The sequence below is a fragment of the Prunus dulcis genome, chromosome 3 (genome assembly GCF_902201215.1).
Source record: "Prunus dulcis chromosome 3, ALMONDv2, whole genome shotgun sequence".
NCBI lineage: Eukaryota > Viridiplantae > Streptophyta > Magnoliopsida > Rosales > Rosaceae > Prunus > Prunus dulcis.
Genome location: NC_047652.1, coordinates 17387285 through 17409393, shown reverse-complemented (window position 1 = coordinate 17409393; position 22109 = coordinate 17387285). Strand labels below are relative to the sequence as shown.

The window sequence follows — 22109 nt, the reverse complement described above, 5'->3', positions numbered from 1 at the left end:
TCGTTTGGGAATGATTCTTTTTTTTAAACACTTGGTGTCTAATGGCTGGGTCCTTTTTTTTTTAAAAAAAAAAAACATACAGCCACCCGGCTATACTCTGTGTCCCTTTTTTTATTTTTTAAGTGGACTTGTTTCTAAATGTGCCACCCAATTGCTGGGGGTCCCCTTTTTTTTATATTTAAAAAAATCGTATAGTTGTACGGCTATACTCAGTTTTTATTTTTTTTAAATGTATAGCTGCACGGCTATACTATTTTACAGGTAGAGGCCTAGGCACGCTACTATACCCTTTAAGTAGCCTAATCGTTGGAGGGTGGTCATTTAAAAAAAAAATAATAAAAAAAAAGGTACAGCCGCCATATACCTCTAATCATTGGAGAAGTCTAATCTTGCAAATGTTTGCCGGCATATACCTCTACCGACGAAATTTCGTCGAGAGAGGTTTTTAAAATTTTAATTTCGTCGGTAGAGGTTTTTAAAATTTTTTTTTTAAATAGTATAGCGGTGCGGCGGTACTGTTTTGACACGTGGCGCCTATTCGTTGGAGGGTCCTTTTTTTTAAAATAAAAAGGTACAGCCGCCCGGCTATACTCTGTTTTTCATTTTTTTTCTAAAGTAGACTTGCTCTGACACGTGGTGCCTAATCGATGGGGTCCTTTTTTTGTAAAAAATAGTATAGCCGCACAGCTAGACTCAGTTTTTTATTTTTTTATTTTTTTTAAATAAGTAGAATAATATGTATTTCTCTTTTTTAATTACTTTGATTAGTAGTTATGTTTTAGTAATTAAAACCTCTCCCGACGAAATGTAGCCACGCGGCCCAATGCCCAAGTCTTTTGACTAAAATAATTATTATTAATCAACACGGAATTCGAAGCCAAGCCTATAGCCAAGCCCAATGGCCCAACTCACCAATGTTAGCCATACTTACCAACCCATCATAGTGCTTTGTTTATAAAGACCTTTATAGGACTGTGGATTTTCGATGTGGGATGTTCATAAAGGGCACCTCCAAAGATAAGCATACAGATAATCCATATTTTTATTGTTGTTGCAATATAAAAATATATTTAAAGCGTATAGCCGCGTAGCGATACACCAAAATAAAATACTTAAAAGGTTTGCATTTTCTCTTAGAGCTTTGTCGAGAAAGAAGTGAACTAACAGACATCAGTAATGACTCAACTTGAAAAACGGCATTCAAGAAAAGGAAGAAGGGTTTGATGAACAGGGTGAGTGAACTCAGAATAGGCTTTTCTGTTAAGCAAACTTACAAAATGCCTAGTTTGCATTTTTCATTTCATTTTCTTTGAGAGCCATGCCTAGAAAGAAGGTGAAATTACCCTACATCAGTAATGAATCAACCAGAAAAGTAACGTTAAAAAAATGGAAGAAGGGTTTGATGAAGGAGTTTGGCCTGGTCCAACAACACACACGAGCACATAAATCTAGGGCTAGTGCAAACTCACATATATCGTAGTAAATCTATGCCACAAATAAACCATTTTATTAATCATCAAAAAACTCCCCTACAACTATTATATTAGCCTTATTTATAAGTCTTACAATACTTGGGCACCAAGGCTACTTGGTCCAAAAGTAAACTAATTAATTATAAAATCTCACATAAATAATAAAAAATTTCCTAAAAAAACCACTTAAATAAGAAAATAACAATATGTCATGAAATAACTAATTAAATGATAAATATATGTCTTGATCGACCCCTATGCTTGCATAGATGCATTTCTCACCCATGCACATTCTATGATCACAGTATATAAACAAAACAAATATGGTACAAAGGAAAATTTGAGGACTAACATGGAGTGCAATCTTACATATGCAATCATTCTTACTGGACAATCTTACATATGTACCTAATTTGACAAAAAAGTTTAAAGTTGGTTTCGGATTTGGTTACAATTTGTTTGCTTTGTTTTCCAAGGTTGGAAGGTCTTAGTGCTGCTGCTGTTGCTATGTATTTGTCCCTTGACACCAACGATATCAATGATCTGTTTGAAATTTCGCATTGAAATCATTCACTGAAGAAAAGGAAGGTAATGGAAATATGTTCTATGCTTGTTAAGCAGCATCAGAACAAAACAAAGGAATGATCATGTCTGGTTTCTTGATAGTGGTTATAGTAATCAAATGACCGGAGATAAAACTATCTTTCTTAATAGTGGTTATAATTAATTTTAAATTACTAATTATTCACTAAATAAATCGTAATTAAAGTAATCAACTAAGACTAAGATATTACTTAATTTCATAATAAATACTTATTTATTTTATTTATTTATCTCAAATAATTTATTAGACTTTAAAATTATTTTAACTTTCCAAAATTATTTCAAAATATGGTTTCAATTATTTAAAAATGATGGAAAATTATTTTAGTATTCGAAACCCTAAATCCAAGTCTCAAACCAATAATCCTAACTTCCGAGAGTTATCTCGTTTATGGTTTGTTTGTACTAAGATGGATGCAAATAATATGTTCAAGAGGTTAAAACAAATATGTACCCAAAAAAATGATAAAATAATAAAATAATAATAATTCAATATAGAAATATCATACTTGAAACAAATTTATTTTTAGTATCTCAATCAGTTCCAGTCCTACACTCCTCTTAATCTCAACTTACCTATAAAGTACGGATACGAATACGGTAATATAATACAAAAAGCAATACATAAAATATCTAAAAACTAGGATATGATTCGACAATTAAAAATATATATTATCAAAATATTTATAACATAAAAATAAGATAAAGATACAGTAGAAGAAGAAGAAGTGTTGGAGTATGATCGTGCAGAGTAGACCTACGGCTGGCAAACTCTTCGAATTTTTCAACCAGCAATTCAAGCTTATCTCCTCTTTATTTTCCCTCTTAAAACCTCTAAAACGAGTATCTCCGGAATGTCGGATACACGTGTCCGTGCATCACAGAGTGTATCCGTTGACGACTCGTATCATAGCATATCCGACAGAGGATTCGGATCTAAATCGGAGTATCCGTGCTGAAACAAACCAAAAGAAAAATATAGTAACCATCACTGATCACTGCAATTAGAAGAAAAGGACCCCCACAAATGACATGATAAGACATGAGAGTTGCAGAAGTGATGGCGGCCATTGCAACTGCAGCATCATTCTTTTGCTCGTTCTGGTCAGCAGATTGAGGTGGGCTTGCTGGTTCCAAGACCTTGATGATCATCTTCTGGCCTCTCTCGCAGTGCCCAGAAACCCCACTAATGAAATAGAACAAACCAGGGCGGTGCAATGTGAACGCGGTCACACCATTGTTGGAGAAGAAGATGGGATGAGCAGAATGGCATTTTTCGTACTCGTCCTTGGTCACCACCATCACCGAGTCTTTGGTAGTTGAAATCTAAGTCCAGAAAAACGATATCTATTTATATAAAAATAAAAAAAAATAAAGACCCGCCCAGGCTGCCGCCTAGCTCCTGGGCGCCCGCCGCCAGGCCGATTTTTCGAAAATGACTATCTAGTAGCTCAGGGCAAGGCATCGAAGAGTTGAAGAATGAGTCCATCAAAAACAACATCTATAAAAAAGAACCCGCCTAGGCTGCCGCCTAGCTCCTGGGCGCCCACCGCCTGGGCTGATTTTTCGAAAATGACTATCTAGTAGTAGCTCAGGGCAAGGCATCGACGAGTTGAAGAATGAGATTCTGTTGATCTCCAAACTCCAACCCAAGAATCTTGTAAAGCTCAACAAAAGCTTGGATATGATATTATTGGGTTAGTTTCACTGGCCCTTTATGTTTGGCTGCAATTTCTCATTGTCACCTAATCTTTCTTCAGTATCATTGATAATGTCTGAGCTCTTCCTATCCTAGTATGCCGAACTCAGGGGGACTATTGATTTCATTTCTAATGGCAATGGGTGTATTATTGATTAGATCCAATGAGAAGAGCGGTGTTTGATATTGGGCTAAACGCTTCAATATTATTCAAGGTGTTGCTAGAGGACTTGTATATCTCCACCATGATTCCTCTTTGAAGGTAAGTAATATTCTCTTGGATGGGAAGATGAGCCCAAAAATTTCAGATTTTGGATATTGGCACGTATCTTTCAAGGGACACAGAATCTAGCAAACACTCAGAAGGTTGTGGGTTGAATCTCGATGATAATGTACAGCAGGGAACAAAGTATTTCTCTTAATTATTATGTATTTGACAAAACTCTGATATATGGATATCTCTTCAGAAGGTACACTAAAGCTTATGTATTCCGATCGAAAATGGTGAGAACTGGAATCTTAACTGGCAGGCCCAAAAGAATCCATGTGGACCTTTTTGGGTTTTGCAGAGCTTCTGAATCTCCAATCTGCAAGTGTTAGAAAGGGTTTGTACCTAATGTTGGAATTTTAAAAGGTTTTAAAAATTTAACCGTTTTATTTAAGAAAAATTAGGTTTTAGACATAATTAATTTTATTAATTAGTTTGTAAGATATTGGATATTTTGGTTTTAGTTTTAATACCTAGGAAAAAACTACTATTTTGGATTAGCCCAAAGAGATGCCCAGATTCGTTGAGTCAGGTAAAAAATAACAACTGATAAGACAATTCTACCCTTCTTCTTAAACTGTATTTGACAGTTAAGCACAATGGCACATGTAGTAATTTTAGGGTTGTTGGATGTCCTTTTGGTAAAATTAGGTGACTTTGGTTTAATATTAATTAAGCAAAATTAATTATCTTTCTTCCAAATTAGTTAAGTTTTTTATGGGTTAAAACTAAAGAGCCCTTTTATTTATTTAATTATTTTGGCTGTTTTATTTTAGTTATTGTGGGGGTTATAAATATTTAATATTCATGTTTTATTTCTGGTTGGTGAATACCTTAATTTTTTGGTTGGTGAACTTTTATGGTTGGTGAAGGTTACATGTTTTTGAATGTCTATAAAAGGTCACTCCTCCTTCACATTTAAATAAACACACAATACATTATCAGAATATCACATACACATTCTAATTCTCTCTTTGTCTACTTTTACATATATTCTCTACTTTATATTATACTATTATTTTGGGCAATGGTTATGTGACTTGGATACATATATCTGTCTGTGAACGTGCTCATAGCGGATCTTGAGTTTGTGTACAATGGGTCGTATCTTGGAGTCTTGTAGACCGTCAGTACCTGCACGTAGGGAGGCTACAAAGACTTTAGGACAGCGTCTTTGATACCAAACTCACCTTCTTACTTATTATTTATTTTCCTTTTACTTACCTATTATTTTGTTTTCTTCAATTTTATTATACTTTCAAAGCTTTCCAATTTGTTTATATGTTATTTATAATATAAATGTTTTGCATTTGGCTTTACGGAAAGAGGAAAACTATTATTTTTTATAACACCTAAGTCACACGAGGAATGGAGCAAAGGAAACAGGACAGCAGGGTGTGTGAGGAAAACAAAATTGTTTTGTGAGAGTAGTACACAAGCAAGTCAGCCACTTGGAGAGGAAAAGGAGATGGGGTTTCGAAGATGGTGCGGTTGAAACTACCATGAATATTTCACGTCTTTGGATGCTGAAGAGTGCATGAAACAATGCCTAAATAATTGTTCTTGCTTGGCTTATGCATATATGTTAATAATATAGGGTGGTCCAAAGACCTTACTGATATACGTACAATGAGCCAGTAATTCGATGAGGCAAAGCTTTACTGAACTTATCCCTGTGCAAGTATTATGATTCTGGTTTGTAATTATCTTCCAAGGTTATTATTGTACTGTTTCAAGTCAAGCGTACTCAAGAAAACAAAACAAAAAACAAAAAAAATTATTAATATTTTGATTCTTGATCATGACTCATCGTGAGCGAAATGCACGTATGTGTAGTCATATCATATCACTTGTGAAGCTATGATCGCTACACTTATTATTAGCCAGAAAGCCAGAGCATGGAGAAAAACTTAGATGCACATGCACCTATGTGTAGTTGTAATTACAAGATATAATACAATTTAATTCAGTCGTTAAAGGCATTTCAAGTATTATAATGAGATAAAATCAGATTATGATGGGGCGGCACATAATAAAATTAGAGAAAATCAGACTAATCACGATTTGGAAATAAGAATGAGTTGAAAAGAAATGAAATGAGCATATATGATATCATGAAGTAGTCCTTTTCTTTTAAGATTAGCAGTAATTTTAAGTGATTTTGGGCATAAATATCTTCTATGTGTTTCTTCATAAAATTACTTAAATCCACTTGAACTGATTCTCCATAGAAGTGTTTTTTGGCCTATTCAGAATCACTCTCAAACGAACCCAAAATAGGAACAGTTGAAATCCGTAACAACAAGCAAGCATGGCATGTGCATAGATGGTGTGACATATATAACAAACGTTCAAAAATACTCCAAGGCTTCATATTATAATAGAGGAAATATCACATTTTTCACACACCACAACCAAAATATCTGCCGTTCCCTACAACCATGGTGGTTTGCTTTAAAATCTCATTTTGCCTTCAAAACCAGCAAAAAACCAAACAAAGCCGCAACATCTCATAAGACTTCCAACTTCCATTCGCACATGACTGGGGCTATGGCCCTTCAACTCATGCTTTTCGTAACGAAAAGGGCAAAACAGAAGTAAATTTGAGCACGTGCCGACAATTTCACGTGCCTAAATTGAATGAGAGTAACTTTTCCTTGGAGAGTAGTTAATTAGGTGCACGTTGGCAAATTGGCTTTGAGTGTGACTGCGAAAATTAAGTACTATGTGATGATATGTTGCATGTGAGCCGCAATGCCTATGTTGTATGAGAAGGACGTTTTGTGGAACAAGTCCCATCCCCATTCCTTTTATGTTGCTTAATTATTTGTCCTCTCTTTCCCATTGCATACAAATCTTAAATAATTCCTAATCATAATGCAATCATTCGAAAATCACGTATATCAATTATATTATAAGTATCGAGTAAGTCTGAATCATTTGGTGTTGATGAATTTAAAAAGAGAGAAGAAATCAATAGATATTTTTGTTGATAGATATTCGAAATTCGTTTGCAAAAATAGACACGTATAATAATATAATAATTAAGTCACATAAAAAGTAAAAATATAAAATATGAGTCGATTAAAAAATATTCACGTGCAATAATATGATTAGACCACGTCAAACGGAAAGATAAATAGATGATAATGGGTGAGAAATCAAGCATTATTCGTTAAGCAAATGAAATATCTTAATTTTGAGCATTTTGTCTCAATCTCTAGTGAGCAAACCACATTTCATATAGCATCTTTAGAAAATCGTGCTCCTCATAAGGCGCAACGCCTTCCTTTTATAGTAAGGAGTTTGAAAGGCAAAAAGGCAGCCACCAACACCAAAGAGCATGTGGAGAAGATATTTAGTGAAAGTTCAGAGGAGAGAGAGAGAGTGTGTGTGAGTGCATTTTTTGACACGTGTATATCGTTTACCACGTGCGGAAATGCCTCCAACGATAGTTGAAGCGCATTTGGTGCTTGGCTTATCCAACAGCCACTTCCCTCAATATGGCCTTGAAAAGTTCTCCCTTCGTATCCTACTACTTCTCTCTCCTCTTGGTTTTTCAAATGCATTTTTAGCTTTTAACTTCTCTCTCTAGCTCTGTCGAGCATCTGCAGCTTGGACCTTGGCCTTTCTCCGATGCCCACTCCTTCACCGCCGTTGGAAACTCCAATGTAAGTTCATCAATGCCACTATGTTTTCCTACACAAATGCTATAACAGCTTCTCGCACCCGCACGTGAGTGATTGTTAATTGTTAATGCATGCGTGGACGATTTAGAAAGCTGAGCTCTTTCATTCTTATATATCATGCCAATAAATTGAAATGATCATTGCTTCTTCTTCTCTCTCTAGTGTTGTTTTGGTTGTGTTCGTTGAATTTTGAATTGATAAATGTTGGGAACCAAAAGGAGATTTCAATTGGCATCTCTTTTCTTCCCCCGTATCTTTCTTAGGGGCGACTGGACTCTGGACCAGCAGCAGCAAATTACCATTTTTTATAATGGCCAAGTTTTCGTTAGCGACATGACTGAACTTCAGGTACTTGATGATGATCTCATAAACTAACTTCCGCATCACTAGATAGTCTGACATGTTATATTTGTGATGTTAAGATCACTGACTAGATCGAGTCATGCTACACATTTTCGTACAACTAAAGCAAATAAAACATAATTTAAAATTTTCATTGAAATAACAGAAAACTATCAAGTTGTTTAACAACTAAAAGTTTTTTAATTTCATGTAGGCTAGGGCCATGATTTTGTTGGCAGCTGGAGATATGGCAGAAAGGGGGATATCAAGTGTGTCAAACGCAGCGTTGCTTGCATTGCAATCTCAAATATATGGGCCTCCAGGTGTGTCCATGAAGAGGTCTCTTCAGAGCTTTCTCCAAAAGAGGAAGAAAAGAAGTCAAGAAGCTTCTCCATACCACAGCCTACAATAGCATATTATTATTATAGCATTTGCTGCAATTAGTTAATGAGTTTTAACCACAGATCACTTATTTGGATTTAATATGTATGCCATAATGTCAAGGCCAACGTGACATGGATTATGCAGCCCCATTTTTTTCACTATGCTAAATTGCCAAATGTACAAGTTTTACTGCCACAAGTAATTGGCTTATTAGTGAAAATAATTAGGTGGTTTTTCCCTCATTTGGAAAAAGTGATTTTTTTTTTCTTTTTGTTTTTGCTTTTGATGAACATTTCTTGAACTTTTAGTACTGCCCAAATAGAATATTAATTTCAGTTAATAATTAATTGTAAATCATTGAATTTTCATATAACAACTTGAGAAATTAGGATGTACTTAGATTAAAAAAAGATGAATTCACCCTACAAATAACTGGATCATATGACCGACATTTAGATATACAAATTTTAATATTCAATGAGAGACTATATTGAGGAGTTACAGTGAGACGGTTCAATCTAACAATTCAATAATACCTCTGCACTTGAGTCCGAATCAGACGATAATTAAGACCCTCTAACTATAACCTCCCATTCCACCCTCGTGCTTTAAGTTTAACAGAGCACGACAACTAACTTAAGTATACCCAATAATTTTCTCTCACCTAACAATTCTTTGGTATCCGTACAAATTTATGTTGGGCCGGGCCCATCAAAGAGTATACATTTTTATGTGTGACTCATCATCCTCAATTGACTATACGAGGAGCCGGAGGGGTTCTCTTCTTCGTCAGTCAGTCACCAGCAAAAGCTAAACACTAACACCCAACAGTGCTTGTTTGTCAGTATTATGTCGTCTGTCAGAGCTGCAGAGAGAGAAATGCATCGAGGAGAGGACGAAGACGACGAACGACGTCGTCAGAGGAAGCTAGAAGAAGCCCTCGAAGTCAAATCGCTCAGGCGCATCATCAGCGCCTACCTCAAGTACCTCTCTCTCTCTCAATTCTTAAACACTCAAGTCTGATTTCAAATTTGTTGATTTTCTTATATGATTTCTAAAGCTTGATGCTTTCGTCACTGTTATTAATTTCAACATGTTTCAAAACACAAGCTTTGAGTTTAATGGTTGCTGTACTGTACAAATTGTCTTTAAATGTTTGGAAGAAAAAATAAAATAAAATAAAACGCTTGCTGTTGCTTTTAGCATTGCCACAATTGTAATGATTGCCACATTTTCATCTGAAATATATATTTTTTATATTCTGGTCTATTTGCTTGTTTATCATAATTTCATTCAATTTCTAGCTCTGCTATGGTTTTGAGCCCCTTTGATCATGTATGGTGTTGTAGCCTATTGTGCCCCTTTGTCACATAGATGTCAAATGTCTCTCTGAATTCTGATGTATTGGCATTGACTTGGTTTATACAGCTACCCGGAGGCAGCAGAAGAGGACGTGAGAAGATATGAAAGATCTTTTAAAATACTTCCACCCTCCCATAAGGTACTAATATAAGTTCTTTTGTATCTTTCACTACCAATTGGGTTAGAGTAAGTGAGTTGCTATTACACTATCTTCTATTTTTATTGCAGGCTTTACTGTCCCACTACCCTTTAAAGTTTCAAAGACTAAGACGGTAAGTTCTCCTCGAGTATTTTCATCGCGTTAGTTTTTAAGTATCTAATATTTTGATAACAATCCAATGACTGACACATATATGATTCTAAATTGTAACGTGTATTGGCACAGTGCCTATGATGTAGATTTAATGGTGGAGCTAGTAAAGCTTAGAATATTAACACTATGACCAATTTTCTAGGTAAATGTGGGGGAATTTGCTTAATTAACACAATGCCGTAGTATTATAGAATCTTAGTGTGTTTAAAAATAGCTGGTGCCTTTATTTATTTGAACTAAGGATGCCAACATAATAACATGTTGTAACGAATTCTGTGAAATAGCTTAGGGGCTTTCTGTTCAAATATAAATTTGATAAAATTAAAAAAAAAAAAAAAGAGTTTAAAGTAATGCAATTGGTCTGACTGTTAATTGTGCAGGTGCATTTCAGTAAATTCATATTTCATTTTTAGCATGCTTCAGGTTAGTTCCAACTTCCCTCTTATCTTGTTTTCTTTCTAAACCTTGATTCACTTAAATGATGTTCTGATGACCTTTTGATATTGCAACACTTCATGACTTCTCAAAGGACTGACATTATGTGAGCGATTCCTCAAACTGGTGTAATTGGTATTAAGGTATCTTGACTTCTTTTGTCTCCCCAAATTATATTACGTTGCAGGCATTTGAACCCCCGCTTGATTTGAGCCAGGACATGGATGTCCGTGATGGCCCACATCTTGAACGCGTCTCATATAACCATGATGTTTCTGGAGTAAAAAGTGTTTGCTCTTCTCAGTCTAACTCCACAAGTGAAAGAATGCATATCTCCAACTCAGATCAGGCCTGTTGTGGGGAAGGGAGCAGTGCAGTCTGCAGTACACCAATAGGGGTGACTACCAAAAAGGTTTCTGTAACACTTACATGACCACGTTAGCTATTCATAAATGATAATTAACTGTATAAGGTTTCATCTTCAATAATAATAAAAAGCATAGTTTGCTTCATCTATGTCTTTTTTCATTTAGAAATTTGACCTCTGTCGATAACCACAGGAAGTAAACAATGAAGGTCATTGTGATTGCATCACTGAGCGACACAATTCAGGCAGGGAATATAACAGAGAGATGCATAACTGTGATGGGAATGATGCCATTGATTCCAATGGAGATGTACGAGTTTTGGTTTATTTCTAGCTGTAATAGTTTACAACTTATTTGAACATGTTTTTGACTTATATGAACTAAGTTAATGTGTTTCTGGGTATTAAATACTGAAAATTTAATCAACTGGGACCACATTGTGCCTCACCACTACTTACTTTCTAAATGCACTGTATGTGTCGCTTTTAAATTTTTTATCCTTCCATTATTCAAAATTTGGCTAAATTTTTCAATTGATAATTGTATCTTTCTTGGTGTTACAAATTCAGGTGTCCTCGCCAACTCGTACGTGGTTGGATCCATCATTACAATTACATGTTCCATTAGTTGATGTTGATAAGGTATGTTGGTCACTTATGTTGGAAATCTGGTTCAATGAGACTCTTTTCTTTTCTTTTCTTTTTCTTTAAATAAGAAGAAATACAACCAGTACATGCGTCAAATTTAAGCTTAATATCCTATTTTCTTTTTCCCCCCTACAGGTTCGTTGTATTGTACGAAACATAGTTAGAGACTGGGCGGCAGAGGTACTTCATGATTTATCATTGATTTCTGGGTTCAAGGTTATCTCATCTGTGGATCCAAGTTTTACTTTATTCTGTGATTATATTTAATACAGGGACAGAAAGAACGCGACCAGTGCTACAAGCCTATACTTGAAGAACTTGATTCACTATTTGCTGATCGCTCTAAGGAAAGGTACTATTATTTTCTGTTGTTGGTTTTATTTTCTCATATGTGTCTTCCTGTCGTTGTATTGTTTCTTGACCGTTGTAAAGAACAAATTACTATTTCTTAGTGTGTGAATGTTTTTTTATTCCTAGTACTTTACTGTATATGCTAATCGTAAATTATGTTGAACAGTCCTCCTGCCTGTTTAGTTCCTGGTGCTGGACTTGGGCGACTGGCTTTGGAAATTTCATGTCTAGGTGTGTATACATTGTTCAGTTGCTCAGAATTCTGCTTTTCCATATATTCATACTCATGGCTATTGTTTCTCAAATTCTATACAGGTTTCATAAGCCAGGGAAATGAATTTTCATACTACATGATGATATGTTCAAGTTTTATTCTCAATCAGTAAGGATGTCATGACCCTTTTCTTACCATGGAAGAGAGTTTTTAATTTTTAGCAATAAATTCTTTGCCCCATATATTTCATTTTCCTTCTCTATTCTGTTTTTTTTTTTTTTTCCTTAGATGGTTTTGTTTGGTTTATCAGTTCTCGAACTGCTGGGGAATGGACAATATACCCTTGGATCCACAGCAATTGCAATTCACTTTCAGATAGTGACCAACTTCGTCCCGTTTCAGTACCGGATATTCATCCAGCAAGGTATTGATGCTGCTACTTAGGTTCTTTTCTTTGAAGTAATGCTACGGAAGTGTCATTTGTTGGCATAATTTCAGTTCTTTAAAAGCTTTGAAGGCGTTTATCCATGAACCTTTGAGTTACATTGAAGTTGAATGGATGCTGTTCTCTTAGACATCAGTTTTATTAGTGGCCTAGAAAGAGTTGACAATGGTTGCCATTAAGTTGTAGTAAAACTCGTAGAAACATTCCCCTTGCAATTTTTCCCCTGCTTATACCGTCACAGTTGACTAGACCATATAAAAGATCTCCATTTTACTCCAATGATATGCTTTTTGTAGTATGATTAATACACTTGTAAGATAAAATTTTAACATCCCAGAAAGTTTATTCTGAAATTTGATAAATTGATTTATAAAACATTGGCATACTTTGTTTTTTGTTCGAGTATAATTTTGTTTTCCTAAAAATTTCCATTAGGATTTGTTTTCCAATAATTGTAGATTTTCTTTCAAGCAGTGCAGGGATTACCGAAGGCTTTTCCATGTGTGGTGGTGACTTTGTTGAGGTTTATAATGATCCAAACCAAGTAGGTAAGGAAATCTCTATGTCATAATTGTGGGTTTCTTATATTTAAACATTGTAATTGATGCTAATGATTAGATATTTTGAGCACCTAGTAGTAGTAAATATCGCGAGAGATTTATCATTAACGTCTATAGTAATTCACATGACATACAGGTGTTTGGGATGCAGTTGTGACCTGCTTCTTTATTGACACGGCGCACAACATTGTCGAATACATTGAAATCATATCAAGAATCTTGAAAGATGGTGGAGTAAGTTCCGCAATCAATCCAGATGACTTTAATTTTGTTCCCGTCTTATAGCTTTATTAATGCCTTAATTGATTGGATGACAGGTTTGGATAAATATGGGCCCACTACTATATCACTTTGCTGAGATGTATGGGCAAGATGATGTAAGCTTCCTGTCAATAAAGCACATTTCGTTTTCTCACATGCTCTTAGGAAGGGCCAGTGTTTTAAAATTGTTTTTGTTCATTTTATAGGAAATGTCCATTGAACTGAGTTTGGAGGATGTGAAGAGGGTTGCTTTGCACTATGGATTTCATTTTGAGGTAACCTCATCCCAATTCTGTCTTGTTGATTTAGCATCATTGGATGATCATACCCGTATAAATTGACTTCTTTCATGGACTGCAGAAGGAAAGGACCATTGAGACAACCTACACTACAAATCCTAAGTCAATGATGCAAGTAAGTCCTACCATATGAAGTGGCTTTTTTTATTTCCCCTCTTTTTAGCCCCCTCTTACTGTAGTAATCTCTAGTGGGAGCTTTGCATTTATATCCTTGGACACCGGTAATTTCAGATGCACCCCTTGTAGGGGCATTGCTCTATACAGTAGGTAGGGTCCAAAACAATTTGATCAGAAACAATACTGCTGGTTTTAAAGATATTAAAATATTATCATACCAATATTTAAAGAGAGATTAAGTTCTCAAGTTGTTTAGGACTTTGAAATGTCTTCAAAGCCGACGGGTTGTTGTTTTTATATACCTTTGCCGCTTCGATCAACTTAAGGTCCTTTTTCCTTGCAGAACCGATACAATGCTGCATTTTGGACAATGAGAAAGAGATCAGCAATAGCAACGGAGCAAGCAACTCCTTAAGTGCTTAACATTTCACATGCTTGCTAGCTAGCTAGCTACTAGGTCTTTGTCAAGTTGATCATTATATATAATATATATATTTCGTGGTAATTCACCACACATTATGTTAACGAAGTGCAGTTGTCTAATTATCTGTGACTGATTGAAAGGCTTTTTTAAAGATGTGCAAAGTTATTGAGATCGTGGCTAAATGCAACCCTTTCTTTTTTAATTGTTCTTGATTATTAAAAATTAGATTTTCCTTCCGGCGGAAGCTAAGAGCACAATACATTTTTTCAACTCAAATTGTAACACATTAATATCATTAATATCATGCCTTATTCTCGAAATAAATTCATTCCTGTCAGGGAACAAGCCTCATAGGCGAAGCTATAATTTTTTTTTTCTTTCCTGAAATTATAACATGTATAAAATCATTAAATTCATACCTTACAAATGTAAAAACTGTAAATTCAAAATTTATTACAATCCAAGCCAAATTGGTGCACGCCCCCAGCATTATTATTGTCACAATTTCCGTATAAAAGCTTTACCCTTTCCTTTATCTTTTCCCACCTCAGGTTAAATTAATTACTATTGTGAACAATTTCTTTTCCAAACTTTACCTGAAAAATGATATACGTGTGTTGCCCAAACAAGAATATTTGTTACGGCGAAAAACCAAAAAGACCCACAAAAAATGATAAATGCTGCGGGGCACCCAAAAGGGAAGGGAGAGAGAGAGAGAGAGAGAGAGATCATGCTGACAGATACAATAACTGACAGATAAAATAACTGACGCGAGAGAGAGAGAGAGAGAGAGAGATCATGCTGACAGATACAATAACTGAATATGAAATATCTGAAAATGAGCTGGAACAAAAGGAGTTTTGAAGGTTCTGTAAGACTACCCTGTACATTCTATCCCTATGCTTCCAGTTCAACACAGAGCACCAAAATAAAGCTCCCAGAAGAACCAACTTCCAGACTCAAACTCCCCTCCATCCAGCATTCCCATCATAATACACATTTATGCATTGACTATGAATTCACCAAAATGAGCATCACATGTTTTCTTAATTTTCAGAACAGTAAAAAGTAGTTAACAACAAATAAAACCGAAGCCTTTAAAATTACTTCGACAAGGAAGCACTCCCCCATACTGCCACATCCCTCCTCTCAAGCGGATTCACTTTGTGAAAGCATCTGAAATGCATACGGTTGTGTACTGCCACATCCCTCCTCTCAAGCAGATTCACTTTGTGAAAGCATCTGAAATGCACACAACCACCAATGATAGATCATGTTTTTGAGAAACCTTCCGGAAAACCTGTAGTTCTCAACTATCCCCTCACTGATTCAGAGTTCATTTGACCTCCACCCCCACCGTGGGCATTAAGACCAGAAATAGGCATTGACCTTTGAGCAAAATCTGACAAAAGCTTCCGTTGACGCTCGTCAGTGTGAGGAAGACTAGCACGTAGAAGCTCCACTGGCATTTCACGATGGATTGCCTTGGTAGCCTCTGAACCAATAACTTCTGTGCTTTGCTGAGGCTGTGTAAATATTGTTTGTACTATAGTTTCATATTTACTCAAGCAATACTTGGTAAGAAGACCAAAGAATTCATCAAAGGATGCCTGCCAAAGGGCACGGTTAGGCCTGCTGCAGTTTCCAGCGGCGAGAGGGTCACTTAAGATTTCAGTTGCCCTTTCAAGAACAGATTTTAGAATAATAGTGGCCCCATCTCCAGAAGGGCTTCCAAGGGGTCGGAGTGGGGGCTGCTCTGATGAACAAACTACTGCAACGAGACAAGCACTTAGTGCACGAAGATCCATACCATTAATGCACGTAGAAACTGTCTTTGCAAGATTATTAGTTGTCTCAGCGGCTCCAGAATCAGATGGTAGGCCACCAAACAAAAACCTTAAATGCCGGAATATTGTCATACAGACAATACGGGCAAGCTCACTACCGGGGAAGAGAAGCTGAATAAACCTAGAAAGGAATTTTCGGCCCTTAGGAAGAGACACTAACCGTAGGAACACAAGGTCATCCTTTGGAGCCAGCCCAACTGCATGGGTGCCTTTACCAAGTGGATCGACAAGCTGAAGTGATGATGCCAACCCTTCTAACAAGATTTGCCGCCTTCGCCTGAGTTGAACACCACCATCTTGGGGCTGACCATGTTGTATAAGTCGATCAATATCATCAACATCAAGGAGGAGACAAATGCCATCCTCAACGGCAATTCTAGCAGCAAGCATTGGTTCCTGCTCCAAAGGCTTCTCAGAGGCCTGTTCGCCATCACCAGAACCAGAGGGAGGGTCAACTTCAAGGAGGGGGCGAGGCCTACGTATGGAAGATAGGGGAATTCTTCCAAGAGCATCAACAGAACTATGAGTATGCTGATCAGTACTATTACGACCTCGGGAAGGGAACTCTCTCAGATGAGATGGGCAGAAAGGGTGTTTTGACCGCGACCCAGCTGATTTTTTTGAAAGACTTGCCTGATGGTAATAATCATCGATATAGGGGTCGTTGCTATGTGTCGCAGCATGCTGCATCTTAAGAATACTCTCTATCTCTTCAGATGTCATGTGCTTAGACCTGAACTGGATCCACCCACTCTCACTTTTCTGACTACCAGTATCAGAGCCTTGAGAATAACGCTGTTTTCCTCTATGTTTAGGTCTATGATCTCTTGTGTCAGACAACCCATGCATTCCCTTATGTGATGGAGAAGGATGGGTACTATAAAGCTGAGACTGCATTGCTGCAAAATGGGCCAAAGATGGCTGAACCGAATGGTGCAATCTCTGCTGTTGTAACTGCTGCTGAGCTGACAGTAATTGTGGGGACAGAAGTCCATTTTGATGAGGGTGCTGTTGCTGCAGTATATTGTTTATGATGCTGGAATGATCCCCATGCAAAACTCCAGAATGCGTGGCCCAATGATTTTGTGCCCTGCTATTGAAGGGAAGGCCAGGGTTGGTAAACTGAGGCATGTTCCCTCCATAATGCAACCCATGAGGTAAACCAGCCATAAGAAGATTAGAGTTAGATAAAGGAGAAAGGTTTGGGGCAGAAAAGGGCAACTGGGAACCACCAGCAAGAGTAGAAATATTCAGCTGGTGGTGTGGTGAACCCTGCTGGGACCTGTTTCCAGGAGGTGGGAATGATGTGAACGTTGATTTGGGCATTAAAATTGGTTCACTGGTGAAGTGATGCTGGACTGGCTGCTGCTCGGGGTATGAGGATGTTCTGTACAAAGGTTTTGGTTGTTTTGATTCGGAAAATCGGGCAGAAGAAGGCTGGGGCTGTGACGACCACCTCTTACCTTCCTGGGAACTTTCTGTATCAAACATATGCTGATCTAACCAGTTACTGAAATCTCCATCTTGGGCCCAATCAGCAGCAGATGAACCTGAACAGAACTCCGTGTTAATAAAACACAGATAAAATTCCGAAAGCTGGAGTTTTAGGGGATAAGTGCTATTTACATTACATCTAAAATGGAAGAAATCAAGCACACCATGAGGTCCAAAGAAGTGATTTAATTTAGATTGAGATCAAAGGAGAGGGTATAATAACCATACTAATAGTTCAACACCAAAGAAATATAATGACTTTCAATCTAACTGCTACTGTTTTTGGCTGGCCAAGTTACTTTTATATTGTGGATATTTTAACATTGTATACTACAAAGAGCCAATAATCAACTAAATCAATCTTTATATTAAATCTTCAGCATGCAAGTCGAAATGCTGGTTCCACACATAAATCTAGAAGAACCCAGTCTTATCATGTCATAAATAGGACAAAAGCTTCTACTAGATGCTAATAAAACTTCAATCATACACTAATCAAAGCGCTAATTATCCAGCATTTGAGACTGATCTGACATTAAGAGTTTATTTAAGGAAAAAAAACTAGAGCATAATTGTAGAATGAATAAAGCCAATAGCCCAAGAAGTTAACTTGGAAGCACCAGGATGAGTATTTTAGATATTAAATAATAACAAAAAATTTGCAAACCAATTTTTAAAGGTAAAAGAACCATTGAGTTTAAGGCAGAGTTGTACAATTTTTCTCGTTTTAATATTCTGCTAACATAAGTGCATTCAGGTTTCAATTCGATGCACTGTAGACTAAAATACGTCCTTCCTCTATTGTAAACAGAGGTAATACAATCTATGCAGGTGCATGTTCAACTAATTCATTTTTGCTAATTATATTATCTAGCATTAAAAATAGAAAATTGCAACGGAAGTCTTCCGAAACCAACATAAAATTTTTGCTTACAATTAAAATGACTGAGATGCAGCTACATAAGAATACAGTCTCAAATGAGGTCAACAGCATTTTAAAGCTTATCACATAATTGGACAAAGGAATAAATCCAAACCAAGAACGCAAGCACGACAAACCTAGGCATCATCATAACATAACAAAAGTTGACAGTTTGTTACTCACTTTCCCGTGAAAAGGATCCAGAACCTCTGTCTCCTATAACTCCTGGATGTCTTGGTCCCGTTACAACTTTGTTTAACTATATAAAAGAAGAAGAAAAAAGAGTCATTAAGAATTAGTGGGGGGCAGAATGGACAATGAAGATGAACATATAATGAAAATGCACACGACAGAGAGCAAAAGACAAAACATTCTCCAAAAACAAAAAAAACCACTGCTACTTCTGAAATTTTGAGTTTGAGAGACAAACAGATTCATTGATCATAGCAATCACAATTACGCATAAAGTTACATTGAAGGAAAAAAAATGTATTCTGGTACATTCAAACAAGTGAATTTACTGAGTAAAAACCATCATCAGTGAGTAGTAACTACCAGCAGATAATATTCTGGATGAAAATCATAGCTGTATCATTAGTCTTTTCTTTGATATAATCATCAGCAATGCAGCATAAGAAATAGAATCTCAAGACAAATAAAAGTAGGACATATATTAAGATATTGAAGAAAATTTCCTAACTTCAATCACATGCTTGTATACATATGAGCAAAAACATACTGATTAAAGTATCTCATAACTAAATGTCATGTAGATACAAACTCAAATTGCTTCCAAATCATCAAAATTAAGAAAGCTCACCTTTGCAAAAGTACTTGCCAGATCATCCACGTCAGATAAAGATCCCAAACCTAGACCCTAATTGCAAAAATAAATATCAATGTTAATAAACAGGTTTTATATCACTGAAAGCTAAAAGTCAACAATACAGAGCCTACAACATATGTTCATTATACTAAATAGACAATAAACTCAAACTTCATCACAATGAAAAAAAATAAATTAGGGAAATGGTTGCCCATACCATAGCATCAAGCATAATGTTAAGAGTACTCAAGCATGAACTACTCAAAACATACGCACACCAGTTGTAGTGGCAAGTGAACAATACTTAGTGTGAAAAAGTGTAAAAAGGTGTAATGGACCTTACATGCAAATTGAACAAAATCAGCTATTGCGCAGTTGGCCATAGAGTCATATTAAGATTAACGGGGAAAAGTAATCTAACCTCATCCTTCTCAAATAAATGGTACTCATTATCAACAGGGCCAAATAAAGGTTTTCTGTCTTCCTCATCTTCCAAACCCCCCAACTCAACTTCTTCCACCGATTTTTGACCAAAAAATTCGTATTGTGAGGCATCAAAGAGTTTATTATCTGTATGACAATCAAAACAAAGTTAGACATCCAAATCAAGGGAGCTACTTCAATGATATATAAACAAGTAAAGCTGCAAAAAAGAACCATCCATGTCGTACCCCCACCATTCATTTCCCATACATTTCACACCACAATATCAGCTAAATTTTCAATCATTCTCATAAACTAGTCTTATGAATTCAGTCAGGACAAGAACCTTGGCCAGGGTCATACAGCTGCAACTCATCCATAAAGTAAAATTAAGCTAAACCCAATTGACAATAAGAAGTGAAGTCCCAGCAAAAATAATTGGGCAACCAAAAAATACATTCATGGACAGAGCTCATAATCATCAACTCCAAACTTCTACTTCTATACCAATCTTCCCAACAAGCTACAGAAGCAAGTTGAAAGGTAAATTCAAACCCGTCAAATCATGTCCAAACTAAAACAGAAAAACACATAATCCCAACTAGAAAGAATTTCCCAACAAACAATCAGAAAGGAAAAAAAAAACCCTAATTTTTTTTTCATTTTGTGGTGAGAAAAGATAGGAAAAAGAAAAGAGAATCTCATGCCATTTGTTTCCTCAAACTAAAAAAGACATTTAAACATTTATGATTTTCTTTCCTTCCACTTTCTCAGCGTACAAAAAAACCTCTTAATGCGAAGAAAAAAAAAACTACAGATCTTGAAGGTTAAAAAGAAACCTGATGAACCTGAGGAACTCTCGAGAAAGTCCCTAAAATCTGCGCCATTAGATCTCTCCATATTTACAGAACGACCAACAGCGCCCGCGACCCTAGAATTCGAAGCCCCGGTGCAGAAGCGAAAACGACGTCGTCTTGGTCCGGATCAGCATCAACACAAAAAGCCGAAACTCGAGGGCTTCATTTGGAGATTTAAGCGGTGGACGGAGACAAGGGCGAAGAAAAATGGAGATGGCAGGGAGCGTAAATAGCAGGGAAATCGTAGGGCCAAAGTCGGATAGGTCGCGAAAAAGGGTTAACCCCTCTCAGAAGAGAGAGGGATGTAGAGAGAGAGGGTTATGAGGTTAGGTCATTTTGCAGCACCGCGAATGAAGAAGACGACTTTCGCATTCGCGCACGTGCTTCCTCCAGAGAATGGCGGTGAGAAAACACGCAGAGAGAAGTGGCGGCCTCTGATTGGCTCAGCTCTAACTATTTCTTTCTGTATTAAAGCTCGGATATTCGGACTTCGGAGGCCCAATATGGATCCTTGGGTCCGGGTCCGCCTTCCCACCAATGAAGGAGTTACGCGTGTCGCGGTGTGACAATGGCACTTGACCTTGACTTGGAGAGAAAATAGAATGTAAGGGCTCCACGGTGAGATTAGGTGACACGTCATCGTGTTATGAGAGGATATTCTCTGTGGCTAGGATTTTGAGAAGAATATGGGAAACGGTGCCGTTTTGGTGGACATTCTAATTTTGCTACGATATTTTTCAAAGGAAGTGTTGGTTTTCTTGGAAATTTTCTCATTTTTATGAAACGTGCAAGATGGGGAATCAGAAATGATGATTAGGGCAGGGCTAATAGTCTCGTGTAAGCAAGAGAAATTGGGTAAGGAAGACAAGTATAATATTAATATTAATTTCCTAGAAATTAGGTAGCAAAGAAAACTCTAATTTATATATATATATATATATATATCTATATATATAAAGTAAAAGGCAGAGAATTATGAAATGAAAGAGATTATTACAATGAGAGAATGCATAGTCACGAGATATTTAAAAAAAAGAGTCAATTAACAGTTGATCATAATAATTAATTTAATAAGTAAATCAACATAAATTAACATATTTAGTCATTTATGTAACATTATTCTTTTACTCCCCTCCTTTGTAGTGGAATGACGTTGCTAGTAGTTTTCTTGTTTGTTCTTTCTAGCTTTCAAGTGATGCATATAGTTAGTACTTGGTACTAGTACTATTAGTTCGGTTATGAAACGAAGGTTAGTTCTTTATTAAATTACAGACATTGATATGATTGTCGCCCACATAACATACCAACATATACCAACACATTTTCAACAATATCGATATTGTATAGAATTTCTTCTGGTAAGGTAGTACGTATATATAGACGGTTAATTACCTCTTATAGTTTTGTGACCTATAAACCCCGGCCAATGAATCATCAGTGAACTGAAATGAATACAAATCTGGAAGTGCTTTTAAGTACTGGTGGAG

General features: G+C 36.4%; 4 protein-coding genes across 6 annotated transcripts; 2 read left to right on the top strand and 2 right to left on the bottom strand.

Annotated features, from left to right (window-relative positions):
• Positions 1-3011: 3011 nt before the first annotated feature.
• On the bottom strand, positions 3012-3377 carry LOC117621895 (early nodulin-like protein 1). Its single transcript, XM_034352428.1, has one exon. The coding sequence runs from the start codon at positions 3375-3377 to the stop codon at positions 3012-3014; it is 366 nt and encodes a 121-aa protein (XP_034208319.1).
• A 4136-nt stretch (positions 3378-7513) lies between these two features.
• Positions 7514-8696, top strand: LOC117622877 (protein TIFY 5A-like). 3 transcript variants are annotated; one of them, XM_034353675.1, is made up of 3 exons: positions 7514-7713; positions 7995-8079; positions 8288-8696. In XM_034353675.1, exons 1-3 carry the CDS (start codon positions 7679-7681, stop codon positions 8483-8485), a joined length of 318 nt encoding a protein of 105 aa, XP_034209566.1. In that variant the 5' UTR covers positions 7514-7678; the 3' UTR covers positions 8486-8696. The 3 variants fall into 3 exon arrangements, with proteins under 3 accessions (XP_034209566.1, XP_034209565.1, XP_034209564.1); XM_034353674.1 differs by having other exon boundaries at positions 7581-7713; positions 7953-8079; positions 8288-8679; XM_034353673.1 differs by having other exon boundaries at positions 7581-7713; positions 7950-8079; positions 8288-8679.
• A 525-nt stretch (positions 8697-9221) lies between these two features.
• On the top strand, positions 9222-14455 carry LOC117621443 (carnosine N-methyltransferase-like). The gene is made up of 18 exons (XM_034351924.1): positions 9222-9440; positions 9886-9958; positions 10048-10091; positions 10513-10555; positions 10755-10979; positions 11128-11244; positions 11505-11576; positions 11718-11762; positions 11855-11934; positions 12100-12164; positions 12249-12315; positions 12458-12571; positions 13067-13140; positions 13289-13386; positions 13470-13529; positions 13620-13688; positions 13774-13827; positions 14173-14455. Exons 1-18 carry the CDS (start codon positions 9307-9309, stop codon positions 14242-14244), a joined length of 1506 nt encoding a protein of 501 aa, XP_034207815.1. The 5' UTR covers positions 9222-9306; the 3' UTR covers positions 14245-14455.
• A 600-nt stretch (positions 14456-15055) lies between these two features.
• Positions 15056-21063, bottom strand: LOC117622316 (protein PAT1 homolog 2-like). The gene is made up of 5 exons (XM_034352960.1): positions 20605-21063; positions 19764-19912; positions 19337-19393; positions 18700-18775; positions 15056-17650 (listed from the first exon to the last, which is right to left on the bottom strand). Exons 1-5 carry the CDS (start codon positions 20663-20665, stop codon positions 15567-15569), a joined length of 2427 nt encoding a protein of 808 aa, XP_034208851.1. The 5' UTR covers positions 20666-21063; the 3' UTR covers positions 15056-15566.
• Positions 21064-22109: the final 1046 nt, after the last annotated feature.

What these genes read in the sequence shown, in the direction of transcription:
- LOC117622877 (XM_034353673.1), top strand. Translation starts at nt 7,679, where the DNA reads ATGCCCACTCCTTCACCGCCGTTGGAAACTCCAAT. An exon ending in CCGCCGTTGGAAACTCCAAT is followed by an intron (nt 7,714 to 7,949) that starts GTAAGTTCATCA and finishes GGGAACCAAAAG; the next exon opens with GAGATTTCAATTGGCATCTC. An exon ending in GCGACATGACTGAACTTCAG is followed by an intron (nt 8,080 to 8,287) that starts GTACTTGATGAT and finishes AATTTCATGTAG; the next exon opens with GCTAGGGCCATGATTTTGTT.
- LOC117622316 (XM_034352960.1), bottom strand. Translation starts at nt 20,665, where the DNA reads ATGGAGAGATCTAATGGCGCAGATTTTAGGGACTTTCTCGAGAGTTCC. An exon ending in ATTTATTTGAGAAGGATGAG is followed by an intron (nt 19,394 to 19,763) that starts GTTAGATTACTT and finishes TTTTGCAATTAG; the next exon opens with GGTCTAGGTTTGGGATCTTT. An exon ending in TGGATCCTTTTCACGGGAAA is followed by an intron (nt 17,651 to 18,699) that starts GTGAGTAACAAA and finishes AGTTCTGTTCAG; the next exon opens with GTTCATCTGCTGCTGATTGG.
- LOC117621895 (XM_034352428.1), bottom strand. Translation starts at nt 3,377, where the DNA reads ATGGTGGTGACCAAGGACGAGTACGAAAAATGCCATTCTGCTCATCCC.
- LOC117621443 (XM_034351924.1), top strand. Translation starts at nt 9,307, where the DNA reads ATGTCGTCTGTCAGAGCTGCAGAGAGAGAAATGCATCGAGGAGAGGAC. An exon ending in TTAGAGACTGGGCGGCAGAG is followed by an intron (nt 11,763 to 11,854) that starts GTACTTCATGAT and finishes TATTTAATACAG; the next exon opens with GGACAGAAAGAACGCGACCA. An exon ending in TTTGGAAATTTCATGTCTAG is followed by an intron (nt 12,165 to 12,248) that starts GTGTGTATACAT and finishes AATTCTATACAG; the next exon opens with GTTTCATAAGCCAGGGAAAT.